General features: G+C 61.5%; 3 protein-coding genes across 3 annotated transcripts in view; 2 read left to right on the plus strand and 1 right to left on the minus strand.

Moving 5' to 3' along the window:
* The first annotated feature begins 458 nt into the window (after positions 1 to 458).
* Positions 459 to 7,289, plus strand: RNF126 (ring finger protein 126). Its single transcript, XM_014958651.1, has 8 exons — positions 459 to 2,763; positions 4,159 to 4,222; positions 4,611 to 4,852; positions 5,208 to 5,276; positions 5,360 to 5,429; positions 5,630 to 5,723; positions 6,145 to 6,260; positions 6,487 to 7,289. Exons 1-8 carry the CDS (start codon positions 2,615 to 2,617, stop codon positions 6,637 to 6,639), a joined length of 957 nt encoding a protein of 318 aa, XP_014814137.1. The 5' UTR covers positions 459 to 2,614; the 3' UTR covers positions 6,640 to 7,289.
* A 2,407-nt stretch (positions 7,290 to 9,696) lies between these two features.
* On the minus strand, positions 9,697 to 12,678 carry FGF22 (fibroblast growth factor 22). The gene is made up of 3 exons (XM_014958572.1): positions 12,542 to 12,678; positions 10,519 to 11,002; positions 9,697 to 10,235 (listed from the first exon to the last, which is right to left on the minus strand). The coding sequence occupies exons 1-3, from the start codon at positions 12,676 to 12,678 to the stop codon at positions 10,041 to 10,043; spliced, it is 816 nt and encodes a 271-aa protein (XP_014814058.1). The 3' UTR covers positions 9,697 to 10,040.
* A 334-nt stretch (positions 12,679 to 13,012) lies between these two features.
* The window catches only part of POLRMT (polymerase (RNA) mitochondrial (DNA directed)), a 17,398-nt gene continuing 16,496 nt past the window's right edge, over positions 13,013 to 13,914 (plus strand). The window contains exon 1 of the mRNA XM_014958573.1: positions 13,013 to 13,065. Within this exon, the coding sequence (XP_014814059.1) occupies positions 13,013 to 13,065 (53 nt within the window). The remainder of the gene's footprint in view (positions 13,066 to 13,914) is intronic.

Below are 13,914 nucleotides of genomic sequence, written 5' to 3' on the forward strand. Positions count from 1 at the left end.
GGAGGGGGGGGGCCCCCGAGCGGGGGGGAGGCACCGGGGGGGGGCCGGGCCCGGGTGGGGGGGGGGCCGCCCGCCCGCCTGGGCTCGGTGCGGGGGTGGGAGGTAGCCCCCGAGCAGCCTTGTTGGTGGAGCGGCGGGCCTGGGCTCCCCCCGGCCCTTCCCGGTGCGTGTGACGCCCCCGGGCTCGGGCAGCCTCCCCCCGCTCCTCTGTGCGGGCGGAGCCGGTCCCTGCGGGGGGGTGGCGGGTTTGTCCCTGTCGGGGGGGTGTGAAGGAGCACAGAGGAGCGTCGCGGGCGGTGGCACTGGGGGCAGGAGTGACCCGGCCCCCCGTTCCCCCTCCGGTGCCGGTGCGGGGGCAGCGCCCGGGCAGAGGGGCTTTGGTCGCCGGGAAAGGCCTCCCTGTGTGGAGCGGTGTGTGCCCGGGGGGGGGACGGAGCGTCGGGAAAGAATTGGCTGAAGCATCGTGGTGGGCCCCGGCGAGGTCTGCTGCTGGTGACCTGTCAGACGCTGGGAAGTGTTAACTTGGGCTCGGGGCATCCTGCCAGTCTCTGGCCTGAAACTCCTCCCAGGGTCTCGCAGGATGAAGACCTTGGTTTTTTGTTAATGTTTATTGAATTTTAGAAGCCCCCCGGTTGTGAGCGTTGGTGTCTCTCTGCCGTGGTTGATTAGACCTGGCCCTCGCTTTGGTTTTGTGACGCCCTGTTTGTCCTTTCGCCCTCTCGGTTGGCCTTACTGGTTTGGTGAGGGCAGCCCTGGCTGGGAAATCTCACAGTTTGTGTTTGAGAGCGGGGAGAAGCCCCTGGATAACGCTCCTGCTGAACACAGAGCCAGGTGGGGGGGACGGCTCGGGAGCTGAAGCTGTAGCCTAGAGATACCGGTCATTTATTTGTGTTTAACCCCCTGGTGTTGGGCAGAGCACGTCTGGCAGCGAACGCACAGGACAGTGGTAGTGAGCAGACAACTGCTTTTGTTGGTTCAGGTCTAGTTAATTGCTAGTTAATGAACTTGTTCTGGGGGTCCAAGTTCATTTGGTTTCACTTACTGTTTGCAGAGCGAGCTGGTGGAGGTGCCGCGGCCTGTGCGCTCAAACAGCACCAGAAACAGCAAACTTTGACATTTGTGCTGCTCCAGCTGCAGAGGAATTTGCTGATCCCTGTGTTCAGAGGGGTCTGAAAGTGCACACACACAGAGAAAAGCTTCCCTTAAATAGGAGAGTTGGGAGGAGGAAGTTGCTCCCTGCTCAAGGGTGGCTGCCGTCGTAATTTACCCCAGTGCTGTACTGGTGGGAAGGAAACCAGAAAGGGGATATTTCAGAGGCGGAGGCAAACAATCTGACTGTCTGTGCCTGACACAGAGTTCCCGTGTGCCGGCCACCAGCCCCGAGAAGAATTCAGATGGTGTAGAAATGTTCTTGACATCAAACGTTGTGTAAATTGGGCAGACGCAGTTATTTCACAATCGCCGATCCGGAGCCCTGCGCAGGAGGGGGAGCAGCAGCGTCCCCGAGCCCGTCCCTGGGCCCCGGTGTTCCCCGTCCCCTTATCTCCCGGGGCCGGGCGGTGCTGGGGCATCGCTGGCGTGGCCACCTTCTGCCCGGGGCCTTATCGCAGGAGCCATCCCAGATGTCTTATCGGAGCAGCCCCACGCTGCCGGCGTCCCCCCTCCTTTGGGGAATCCATTGACTTTGGTTAGGGGCCTGTGCCAACTCGAGCGTAGCCGTAGTAAAGGGAAGCAGTGTTATTTTTAGAAGCTCTGAAGTTTCCCTCGTGCCGAGCGCGGCGCGGGGCGCTGAGCAGTGGTGTTTGCCTGCGGTGGCTGTTCCGCCGCGGCTGGGGCTGGCTGCAGGGTCTGTCACTTCCTCTCCCGGCTGGGTGACACGGCGTGGCCCAGCTTCTCCTCCAGCTCCCAAAGTGAAGCCATTTCCTTTCAGGGTCTGAAGCATTCTGGGCTGCTGCTCCCCACGGCAGCGTGGTTGTGGAGCACAAATCCTTCACCCGCAGCAGGAATTGTGAGGGAAGGTGACTGTCACAAACTCCCAAGGAATCCTGCTCCTGCACGCGCGGGCTGTTCACCCCCCGATGTTCTCTCTCCGGTGTTGGAGGCTACAAGGGCAGCCATGGCTCTCTGCACCCAGCGTTGGGCGTGGGGGTGTAAAACTCTGTTATTGTGTGTTGCAGAATGACCCCCTTGTGTCTCCCTGACCTCTGCCTGGTGTGAAGCCCCAGCTGCCTCCGTGACAGCTTCCATCCAGCCTGTCCTCAGCCACGCTGTGCTGAGCCCCTGCTGCTGTTCCCCTCCCTGTTTCTTGAGGCTGGTTTGGCCCCTGGAGGGGACAGGGAAAGGCCCCCAGAACACGCAGCTGTTTAAAAGCTGGTGTTTGAGTGCTGCTCTTCTGGGAAGGCCGCTGGTTTTGCTTTCACTTCACCCAGAACGACATCAGATGTTATCTAATGCCTTGTCTCTGCTGGGAATTGACTGGTGTTATCTGAATCTTTGCTGAAGCCAAGTTCCAAACAGGCTCAAGCCCAACGATTTGCCTCCCTGGGCTGGTGGAGGCAAAAAACAGTGGTTTGGGGACTTTTTGGCTCCACAGTTGTGGTCCGTGTTTGGGGCGATGGGCTGCCGGGCTCTCCCACACCAGAGGGACTCTTCACAGCCTTTATGTACCACTTTCTTGTCTCACTCAGTGTTTCTTCTCCCCCAGGACTATATTTGCCCACGGTGTGAGTCTGGTTTTATCGAAGAACTTCCTGAAGAGCCAAGGTAATGTGCTGCCCCAGAGGCTACTGCTGGAATGAACTCAGCCTTTTTCTAGTTAAAAAGGCAACATTAGATACTAAATACACCATTTTTCTCACTTCTGCCTAATATTTGGCTCGCCTTTCCTCACTATGGGTATGCAGTGCTTAGTTTGCATCAGCAGGTTGATGGGCCCCGGGGATGCTGGGTGTCACACGGTGCTGGCAAAGGGCGGGGGAGCAATGGGTTGATTTAAAACAAACAACAAAAAAAAATACTGGAGAGGCTTTCCCCATGGCGTGTGGCAGCTCTGAGCTGGTTTGAGTCATCGGGGTTTGATAACCCTCAGAGAGGAATCCATGGAATGGCGAGTGTCCCCGCGCTTCCCTGCAGAGTTTAATAACTCAGCCTGGAGTGCGACCTGCGGAACGTTTCGAGGGGACTTTGGACTCGGCAGCGGAGCGGCAGAGGCTGCCTTCACGTGCTGCGCTGCTGACTCAGTGGTGGGACCAGAAATGGCTGGAAATGCTTCAGCCACACTTGCCAGCCCTCGGCTGTGAGCGGCCTGGGGACGGGCGGCGCGCGGGTGGATGCTGGGTGCAGGGATGCTGCGCTGCGCAGGGAGGGGGTGGCTACAGAGCGAGGTTTGTGAGCCGAGGAGGTGACGTTTGGTCCGACTGCACCAACCTGAGAGGCTGAAATCAATCCTGTCTAATCCCAACTCTGTTGGTGACTTGCTGTGACCTTGGGAGAGCCGTGTAATCACCGCACCTTGGGGTCCTGTTTTCATGGGTGTCAAAGCCTGGGCCTGGATGTGAATGTCCCTGCAGCTCTCTGAAAGCAGACGCCCAACAGCATTAAGAGTTTTCCTAATAATCTGTCCCGTTGGGTCACATGCCCCTGCAATAGAGAAGTTCCTTTGATTCAAGATTAGAGTTAAGCGTGTGTGGGTCACAGCCATCAGGGCTCGTACCCTAAGTCGTCTCTTCCTGGCGCTCCGGAGGATTAACTGCTCTGTTGGAGGTGGATTGTGCAGGGACTCATTGCCTGACATCGTGGTGCAGTCACTTCTTTGTGGCTTCCTGAAGTCAGAACGTAAAAGGGTGGGGAGAGATGGATGAAGATGCGGGAAAATAGGGGTTGTAGGAGGGAAAAAATGACAATTGATAGGGACAGTGAGAAAATGGGCAGCTGAGGGTGGACTGGTTTCTGTATGGAGCTGGCCCTGCCCTGGGGGTGAGGGGACCTCTGGGTCCCTTCAAGCTCTGGCTTGGCATAGAAATTAATCACTCACGCTCTGTGTGCTGTTACTGAGCTGTGGTTCTGCTTTTCCTGTCAAACTCATGGCCCTCATGCCCCTCTGCCAGGAAAATCTTCTCTCAGTCACCTTCTGAGGCTTAGCAATGCTCTTCTTCACAGGAACGCTGACAATGAGACCAGCTCCTCCACATCAACCAGTGACCAGAACAGGCATCCTTTTGAGGTAAGGCCTCTCCAGCTCTTCCAACACTTTCTGCTTTGCCATTGAGTTGAATTTTTGCATTAATACGTTTAAAGGTTTCCCGGATTGTGACAAAATTTAGGAAAGGAGTTAACATCATCCATGTGTTGCTCCTGAAATCTCTGCATGTCGTGTTTTTAATAGTGAGTTGTAGCTGCAGCTGAAGACAAATGGGGAGTTGTAGCCATTTCTTACCCTGGTGTGTAGTCTCGGTCTGTGTCTGTTCCCTCACTGAGCTGCCTCTGGAAGTCCCTGATCCACCTGCATCCAGCAGGACTCCTGGGTGAAAGCTGGGGAAACACCAGGCGTGAAAGCAAAGGGCTGTTTCTCTCCCTCTAACAATCCGTTCCCCAAATTCTCTCCCTCCCAGAACGTGGATCAGCACTTATTCACCTTGCCGCAGGGCTATGGCCAATTTGCCTTCGGGATCTTTGACGACAGCTTTGAGTTTCCCTTTGGGTCCACCGCGCCCTCGGAAGACAACAGGGACTCCGAGAACCGGAGGGAGCGAGAGCATCAGTCTCGGCACCGATACGGCGCGAGGCAGCCCCGGGCCCGACTGGCCACACGCCGTGCCGCCGGCCGGCACGAGGGCGTCCCCACGCTGGAAGGGTGAGAGCGACCGCCGGGGCTTGGGGAAGAAACCTCGTTATTTGTCACTGATGAGACTTAGCTGAAAACCAGCCCGGACTGTGTCCTCAGGGGTTTGAGGGATGATCTCTGAGAGCTGTGCTCCTGAGCCACCTGGCCATCGCAGGCAGAAATTATCCCCTTAAATAAAATATCAAAACTTCTCTTTATCAAGGAATAATCAGTTCATAAGATGCAATTGCTGCAGGATATTTTTCCTTTTCCCCTGATGATGGGACAGTATTTACTGTATTTACCCACTCCTTCATGTCTGGTTTCTGGGCTGGGAGCTGGCAGACACTAATTCTTACACAATGCTGGTTTTCTTGTCTTTCAGAATTATCCAGCAGCTCGTCAATGGAATTATTGCACCTACGACGATACCAAACCTAGGACTAGGTCCCTGGTGAGTTGGGGGATGTGCTGCTTTTGCTGCCAGATTCTTGTCTGTGCTCCAGCCACAGTTAATTATTGTCCTTATTCTTAAAGGGGAGTCTTGCATTCGAACCCGATGGACTATGCGTGGGGGGCCAACGGCTTGGATGCAATTATCACACAGGTAAAATTGGTGTCAGAATGGTGTCCCCCCTCCCCTTGTGCAGCGCTGTCAGAGCTGTCAGCGTGGGCTGTGATCACCCGGGGGACAAACCCTGCAGGGGGAGAAACGGGGAGCAGGTCCCCAGTGTGGGCGACATGGGGCTCGATAAGTGGCCGGGTTCTGTGCGCCGCTGAGCTCCCATCTCTGGGGCCTCTTTCCAGTTACTAAATCAGTTTGAAAACACTGGACCACCGCCAGCAGACAAGGAGAAGATCCAGGCCCTCCCCACCGTACAGATCGCCCAGGAACACGTAGGTACGTGTGTCTCCTCCAGGGAATCCCTCACAGATTGCTCTCTCAAATTTCTGTTCAGTGCTTTCTCGGGATTTAAATTTTGCCTGCTAGTACCTTCGAGGCCTAAAACGTTTCAGAGAGGGAGAAGGGTGAGGCATTGCTCCGTTGTGCTCACACACAAAAAGGAGCAGTGCAGAAGGGATGGATTTGCCGTGGGAAGGCAAACTGTTGTGAGGAGCTCAGGGTGGATGGAGGTGAGGGGGCAGAAGGGAAGGGAACAGAGCAACCAACTCGGGGGATGAGAGGCGGGTGAGGGACAGGAGCTGGAACATGGTCTCCTCTGTGGGGATGAGGGGAAAAGGTGGTGGGACCTGAGTCAGGTGTGTGGAGTGTGTCTCTCCCCTGCAGCTTAGCTCTGCTTTGCTTCCCTTCTGTGGTACAGACTCTGGGCTGGAGTGTCCCGTGTGTAAAGAAGATTACACCGTGGGGGAGAGCGTCCGGCAGCTGCCCTGCAATCACCTCTTCCACAACAGCTGTATCGTCCCGTGGCTGGAGCAGGTTGGTGCCACCCCCGTGGGTGGGTGACCCGGGCTCTGGGGGGGTTTCCTGGTGCTTCTCTTCCTCTCTAAATATTTTCCTACATCCGTGATGAGGCCTGAGCACGAGCGGCCTTTGATCGGAGGAAGGAGTGTCACCCGAGCCTTTTCCTCGAGTGCCGCTCCTGTATCATGTTTCTAACCCCGTTTCCCATATTTCTTGTTCTGTTTTTGTCTGCTCCCCAAAGCACGACACGTGTCCTGTGTGCCGGAAAAGCTTAAGTGGACAAAACACTGCCACAAACCCCCCCGGACTCACGGGGATGAACTTCTCATCATCCTCCTCCTCCTCCTCTTCCTCCAGCTCACCAAGTAACGAGAACTTATCAAACAACTCATGAATCTTAATCTAACCCTCTGTCCCCGGGCCCTGTCCCTTGTCCCTCCTCCCTCCCCAGCAGCGACCGGGGCAGAGCGAGGGGAGGGGAACGGGGGGGGGAACCAGCGCCCCCAGAATTCCCTTTTGAGTTCTGAAGATGTGGAGACTCTGGGTCCTTCAGAGATGAGAAGCCTCCAGTTCTGTGACCGGGGGGGGGAAGAGCTCTGTCTATTAATAAAACCATCCGTTTGCCGCGTGGATCTGGCCCGTTGCAGTGAGCGGCGGCTGCGCCCGCGGACGGACCCCGCGGCGCTGAGCGAGCGGTTGCCGTTCCCCACGGAGAGGGTGTTCGTATGGTTTTGAATTTGAGATTCCTTTTCTTGATTTCTTTTCCTCCTCTTCGTCCTCCCCTCGGATTCTGTCTCTTCTGCTTTGGAGATTGACGTCTATAAAACGAGCGCGTAAGATACTGCCTCCCCCCCGGCCCCCCCGCTGGGGAGGGCCCGTAGCTGTCACTGAAAACATGAACTTTGGAAACAGACCCCGTCCCCCCCCTCAGCTCCAGCCCCTTTATTTTTCTTTGTAACCTCACCCTTCTGATACTCAACACTGAAAGGGTTTTTATAATTTTAAATTATTACTGCTGTTAAATAAATGGACGTTTCAGCTCAATGAGACGTTATGCATGATTTGAGGAAAACTACAGGGTAAGCTCCTGGGGGCTGCTGTGCTGAGCCCCCCCGCTCCCCCCCTGCCTGGGCTGGGCTCAAACGAGCCCTCCTGGCCACCGGGCTCCGGCACAGCCAGTGCCGTCGGCGCGTTGCCTGCGGGTCCTGCAGCAGCTGCTGCGGGATGGCGACTGGCACCATCCTTGCCTGGGCCCTTGTATTTTTTACGCCCCCTCCCTGGTGCCCTCCTGCCCTTCTCCCGGCCCCCGGGCAACTCTTCCACCCCCTCGCCATCGGGACTGGGCACCAGAGCAGGGACCAGGCAAAAATCATTGTGATTGAATAATATACAGGAAAAACAACATTTTGGAGAAAAGTGTATTTCAAAGCTACTTAAAATATGGCTGATTAAAAAAGGAGAGAGAGACAAATATCCAGGTGTGTTTGTGACTCAGTTTCTGTCACCGAGATGGAGAATGAGAGGAATGTGACCGGAGCGGGCAGTGACCGTCCTGCCGGGAGGGACCAGGGGGATGAAACCTGGGCTCCTTGGGGGCTCTTGCCAAGGCCCTCGGTTCTGTTCTGGTCACACAAGAGCCCCCGGGGCAGGAGCACAGGGCAGGGGCTCTGCTGGGGTGGGAAATGTCCCCAGGGCCTTGGGAAGGTCTGGGCTCCCTCCCTCCCTGGCACTCGGTGTCCTGGCACCGGCGGAGCTTTGGTTTCTCTCACAGACTCACCCCGAGAGCTCTCTGGGAAGGGCCGTTCCTCCTGTAGGAGGGGGAAGCAGGGGCTGCTTTGGCATTTCTCGAGCTGTTTTGGAATGCAAGAAGAGAAGGTTTGTTGGAGCAAACGTCCCCAGCGAGGATGGCAGCGGCCGGGGCCGGCACTGAGCAACTCTCCTGGAATGTTCTTCCTCCCCGGCTGCGCCAGGGCAGCCCGGCGGCACCTTTCATCTGGCGGGCGGGTGCCTGCGGGACCGGGGTTTATCCCGGGACTGGTCTGTCAGGGTTAAGGGCTCGTCCTCCGACGGAGGCTGAGCCAGAACCTTCTGCCACCAGGATCCTGGGCTTGGGAGGTGGGTGGCAGCAGGAGTGTCCCTGGCTGAGCCTGGGCTGGCGCCGGGGGAAGGCTTTGCTGTTGGGTCACTGAAATGCAGCCCAGGAGACCGGGCAAAACCTTCCTTATCCCACAGCATTCCAGCTGCTGGCTGCATTGTGGAGTTCCCACCTTCCCCCTGAGCTCAGGGGGTGATTTCTCAGGCATGAGCAGGGTCCGGGGGGTGTTGAGTGGGCAAAGCAGAGCCCAGGGTGGGTGCGTGGCTGCTGCTGGCCAGGGACTCCCAGCCAGTGCCCACCCTGGTCACCACACGGTTAACATGGTGGCTGTTCCCTCGTGGACTCATTTGGAGCTGGTTGGGTAAGAAATGGAACGAGTTTGGTGGTTTTCGCTGGGGCCATCGCTGGGCTCTGACGTGACAAAGTGACCGGACTGCGATGCCGCGGCAGGTGCCAAGAGCGGGGCCAGAACGTGCCCCGGCCGAGCCACGGGTGCCATTTCTGGCCGTGTCCCCCCAGGCCAGGGGCTGGTCCTCACCCCCGGCCGCCTTCCCAGCCCCATCTCTGCCGGGGCGGATGGAGCAGGGCTGGGCTGGGGGGGCAGGACCAGCCCGGGGGACACCCTGCTCCAGGTCTTGGTCCAGGGGGTGGGTTGGGCCCACTTGAGGGGGTGTCTGTGGCCCAGGTGATCCTGGGGAGGGGTCCCAGAGCGGGTCTGGCCCTTTCTCCCCATGATGCCCTGAGTTGGGGTCTGCTCAGGGGTGGGGAGCAGGGTCCTACCCCCCCCCCAGCTGGGGGCATCCCCAGGGTCGGAGCCAGCTCCTGCGGTGCCGGGTCCCACAGAGCCTGATGCAGCGGGACCAGGGACCCTCTCGACCCCTCGTCCCCTCCACCTTGTCCCTTTGGGTCTCCAGGGCTGCATCCCCTTGCTCAGGGCCCGGTTCCTCCTGGGGGGTGGTCCCCCCAGAGCAGCTCTTCTCTGCCCCACCATCAGCCACTTCTTCCTGCTCCCTCCTTGGTGCCGCTGATCGGCCCCCACGTGTTTTCATGGAGGTGAGGGTTTGGGTTGGGTCTGTCTCCACACGTGCAGGTGATGGTGGGAGTCAAGGAGGAGCTGGACGTGGTGTGGGACCAGCCAAGTTCCGCGATGGCAGCAGCGGGGACCCCGGGGACCCAACCCCACCCAGCCCACACCAACGAGGGGGGTAGGAGCTGGACGCCCTGCTCTGGGTCTTGGTCGAGGAGGAGCCAGACATGGTGTGGGACCAGCCAAGTTGGCAGCAGCAGGGACCCTGGGGACCCAACCCCACCCAGCCCACACCAAGCCCCCCACGGACACTCCGAGTCTCGCTCCACTCTCTGTACCACGGACACAGCTTTAATTGCCACAAGTGCTTGGACACAAGACAAACACACCCCACCGTCACGTCCCAGCCCCTGCGGAGACGCCGTCAGCGCCGTGCGACCGCCTGGTCCGGGCTGTGGTGGCCGGGGCACGACGTTGGCAGCCCTGGCACACGGTGGTGGGTGGGGAGAGTCACATCCCTGCATCTGGGGCACCTGCCTTCCACATCCATCCTCCGCCGTGCATTTACAAATAAAACAATAAATAGCAAAAAAAATAGATATGTACATAAATAAAATAACCCTTTTTTCCATTTTTTTTTTCCTACAGCAGGGTCCAGAGCTGCCCGCGGGGCTCAGCTGACGAGCATGGGGAGGAAGTGTGTGGAGAGGTGCTGCCGGCGCGTCTTGCCCCCTCGCTGCGGCCGGCCCTTGCTATTGAGCGAGAGGAACATGGGGCGGCCCCGGTGCCGCCAGCGCAGCGACGCGTAGGTGTTGTAGCCGTTCTCCTCGATGCGCTCCGTGAACTTGCAGTTGGGGCTGAACTCCTTCTGGCAGGAGAGGGAAGGGGGTGAGGGGCGGCTGGGGCCTGTCATCACCCTCCTCCAGCAGGGTCGGACCCCAAAATGGGGCAGGGCAGGACCCTGGCTCCTCCCCAGTCCCCAGGGGGGCAGAGGGGCTCTGTGGGTGCAGTCCCCCGCTGGGTCAGCGTGTGGGAAATCAGAAGCCCGCTCCTGGGCACCGGTGCCAGCAGGTTTGGGACCCCCCGTTCCAGCGCTGCCCTGCGCCTCTGACCCCGGTCCGGTCCCTCCCAGGAGGCAGCGTCCGACCTACCGACCCGTAGAGCCTCCCCTGCTTGTTCATGGCCAGGTAGAAGCCCGTGTGCACCGCCCGGATGGCCACCACACCGACACGCACCGACCGGATCTCGACGATGCCTGCAGGACAGGGGAACGCGGCCGTGAGCTGGGGAGGGACGGGCGACCTCCCCGAGGGACCCTGCCCCGGCACCCGGTCTGTGGCCACAATGTGCCCCCCTGGAGGGACGGGGCCACTGACCCTCGCCCGGCACCAGAGCAGCCAGAGGCTCGCAGGAGCAAGGAGCAGGAGCAAGAACCTCTGATCCGGGGAGGGTTTGATCTTTACTCCTCTCCTCCCCAGGGCCCAGGAGCCGGGGCTGGCGGGAGCGATGCCAAACAGCCTCCGCTCGCCTGGGACAAGCTGGGGACTGGACCTGCCTCTCGTGGTGCCTGGTGCCCGGGCTGGCGTGTCCCTCAAGGGGCAAAGTGTGCGTGGGGGTGGCAGCGACGGGATGTAGCTGCATTATGGTGGATGGAGGCATCCGGGCAGAGGGCTGCGGGGGCAGGAATGGGGCTGGGATGGTGCTGCCAATGCCATGACCTGCTGGCACAAGCACAGATGGCCTCAGCCCTCTGCCGGGCACCTCGGGCAGGAGGGATGCAGCAGCGCTGCAGGACGTGGGTCAGCCTCTGCCCGGGGCCAACCTCGTGTTTATCCTCCCCTCGTTGCCAGCTCTGCCCGCGCATCCGTCCTGAACGTGCCTGTGGTGCCCTGGGGACTGGACCTGCCTCTCGTGGTGCCTGGTGCCCGGGCTGGCGTGTCCCTCAAGGGGCAAAGTGTGCGTGGGGGTGGCAGCGACGGGATGTAGCTGCATTATGGTGGATGGAGGCATCCGGGCAGAGGGCTGCGGGGGCAGGAATGGGGCTGGGATGGTGCTGCCAATGCCATGACCTGCTGGCACAAGCACAGATGGCCTCAGCCCTCTGCCGGGCACCTCGGGCAGGAGGGATGCAGCAGCGCTGCAGGACGTGGGGACGAGCCCGGGAGGTGGCTGGAGCCGGACTGCAAAGCCGCAGCGGGGCCCGGCCGCGCTGGCGTTGCGTGTGCCCGGCCGCCGAGCTCCGGCACAGCCGCTAATGGGAAAGGCATGTGGTCGGACCAGCGGCTCTGACGGGGAAACACCCAGAGCATCGTCAGGGCCTCGGGATTCCTGCACCGCCTCGCACCCGGCCAGCCCGGAGTGTCGCTGCCAGCCCTGCCGCCCCCCGGGCCATGCTGCTGGTGGGGGGGAAGGAATCTGCAGTGGGCAGAGGCAGGGCAGTGGGCAGGGGGCAGGGGGAGCTGCAGCAGGGGCTGCCCATGGGCACCGACGTCCCAGCTGGGGTGGGAGGATGCGTGGAGGCTTTGGCTGGCAGCAGGCACAGTGCAGAGGGCTGCAGCCCCGGGGCAGGGGCTTTTGCCGGCACCGATTCCCCGGCTGAGCCGGCACCAACCCCCCAGCATCGCCTGGGCATCACCTCCCGGGGTACACTCATGCCCTTGCCGGGAGCAGAGGGGGTGTAGGTGGCACCGGGGCAGTGTGAGGGCTCCGGAGCGTTCGGCTTCTTTGGGGCAATGGGTAAGAGGGAATTTTCAGCCCAGCGGCCCCGGTGCTGCCCCCAGCATCCCTCCTGGCACCCACCGGGACCCGCAGCGCCCGGCCCAGCCAAGGTGTTGACAAGCAGCAGCCGTGGGGAAGGGCTGAGCAAATGCCTGCGAATCCATCCCACTTGATCACCGTCTGGAGCTGCTGCTATTTATAACAAAGGACTTCTGCTCTGCTAAAAATAACCCCCCGATGCTGTTCCCGGTGCCCCGGCCGGCTCTGCCACGCTCTGTTTGCGGGTGCCCGGCCAGCACCCAGCTCATGCCGGGGGACGGGTCCCCGCAGGCACGGGGGCAGCAGCCTAGAGGCAGCTCCCAGTGCTCCCAGTCTCACCCCCCCAGCTCCAGTGGGGTAGATGTGGGTCTTGAGGCGGGGGAAGCCCTGGGACAGCCCCTGCCACCCCGCAGCCACCGGTGGGGCTGGTCCGACAGCTGCCGCGGGGGCCCAGGAGGCCGAGCCCGGCCCAAGCGCGGGTTCTCTCTGCGGCACCGATAACCGGCGCGAGCCCCGTGCGACAGCCCGGAGCCGCTCCGCCTGCCCAGCGCCATTGCCACACGGCGAGGGAACGTGTTGGGGCGCTTTGTGCTGGCAGCGCGCCCGGTCGGGACTCCCGACAGCCTCTGTCACCTCCAGAGGGTTCCCTGGGCTGGGCTGGTCACTCGTCCTGCGGCCGGACGGGTGACAGGGCAGTCCCCGCTGCCACCAGGATGTGGGCTGGGGGGTGCTGCTCCCCTCCACAGCTTCCTCCCCACCCCAAGCCCCAATAGGCCAGCCCGGTGTCACCCTCCCTGTCCCAGGGGGGTGGGACCCAGCACCCAGAATGTGCTGACACCCCGGGTGCTGGAGCTGGGCTGTAGCCCTGGCCCCCACCGCAGCCGTACCATGGGTGTCACGTCCCATCGGGACCCCCGGCGCTGTCACCTGGAGGGGCCCAGGTAGGAGCAGGGCCCCGGTGCTGGCAGCAGCCTCTCCGTTGGCGCGGGGACCCCGGTGCCGGCCCCGCACCTGCCTCTCCCCCCGCCGCACGCGGCCGCTCCCGAGGGCTGCGGGAGGAGCAGCCCCAGCCCCAGGGGAAGGTCTCATCCTGACGGCTCCTGCCCGAGCCCCGGATCGTGGCAGGGCCTGGGCAGCACCGACGTCCTGCAGCGTTCGCCCTCTCCAACCCCCTGGGACACACAGCCCGGCCCCGTGGGGGGGCTGCAGCGAGTGCCCCCCTCTGTGTGCTGCGGCCGGGGCTGCCAGCTGCGCCCACCCGTGTCCCCACGCAACGGGGGTCCCTGTGCTCCACGCGCACCCTCAGACCGTGCTGAGCCCCCGTCTGCTCTGCGGGCAGTGGGTGCTCCCCCGTCCCCTCGACGGGGCTGCCCCGCTCCCCTGTGCCAGCCGCACGGATGCTCCGTTCTGAGACCTGCATCACCCTGAAGCTTCCTCTCTCCCTCCTCCTCCTCAGCCTTTATCCTCCCCAGTCAGCGCCGGATGAAGAGAACCCAAAGGGCAGGGGAGCAGCCCCCCTCGGCGGGACGAGATGGGGCCAGGGACCCCCCGGGTGACGCTGGGGACGGGGCAGAGCTGGCGGAGTGACACCGGGTCCCCGCCGAGAGCTGAGCGTCCTGGGCACCGTCCGCGGGGCAGCGGGGACGGCGGGGACGGCGGGGACAGGGGGACCCACGGCTCCCGCCCCACCGGAGCAGTTCGCCGGGCGGGAGGAGCTGCGAGCGCTCCCGGGTCGGGCACAGCCCGGTCCCGCCGCCGTCCCGGGGAGCCTCCGTCCGGCATTGCCCCCC

Source organism: Calidris pugnax, unplaced genomic scaffold (genome assembly GCF_001431845.1).
Source record: "Calidris pugnax isolate Ruff unplaced genomic scaffold, ASM143184v1 scaffold425, whole genome shotgun sequence".
NCBI lineage: Eukaryota > Metazoa > Chordata > Aves > Charadriiformes > Scolopacidae > Calidris > Calidris pugnax.

What these genes read in the sequence shown, in the direction of transcription:
- RNF126 (XM_014958651.1), top strand. Translation starts at nt 2,615, where the DNA reads ATGGGCTGCCGGGCTCTCCCACACCAGAGGGACTCTTCACAGCCTTTA. An exon ending in AGAACAGGCATCCTTTTGAG is followed by an intron (nt 4,223 to 4,610) that starts GTAAGGCCTCTC and finishes TCTCCCTCCCAG; the next exon opens with AACGTGGATCAGCACTTATT. An exon ending in TCGTCCCGTGGCTGGAGCAG is followed by an intron (nt 6,261 to 6,486) that starts GTTGGTGCCACC and finishes TGCTCCCCAAAG; the next exon opens with CACGACACGTGTCCTGTGTG.
- FGF22 (XM_014958572.1), bottom strand. Translation starts at nt 12,678, where the DNA reads ATGGCGCTGGGCAGGCGGAGCGGCTCCGGGCTGTCGCACGGGGCTCGC. An exon ending in CTGTCGGACCAGCCCCACCG is followed by an intron (nt 11,003 to 12,541) that starts GTGGCTGCGGGG and finishes ACCATAATGCAG; the next exon opens with CTACATCCCGTCGCTGCCAC. An exon ending in AGGGGAGGCTCTACGGGTCG is followed by an intron (nt 10,236 to 10,518) that starts GTAGGTCGGACG and finishes CTCTCCTGCCAG; the next exon opens with AAGGAGTTCAGCCCCAACTG.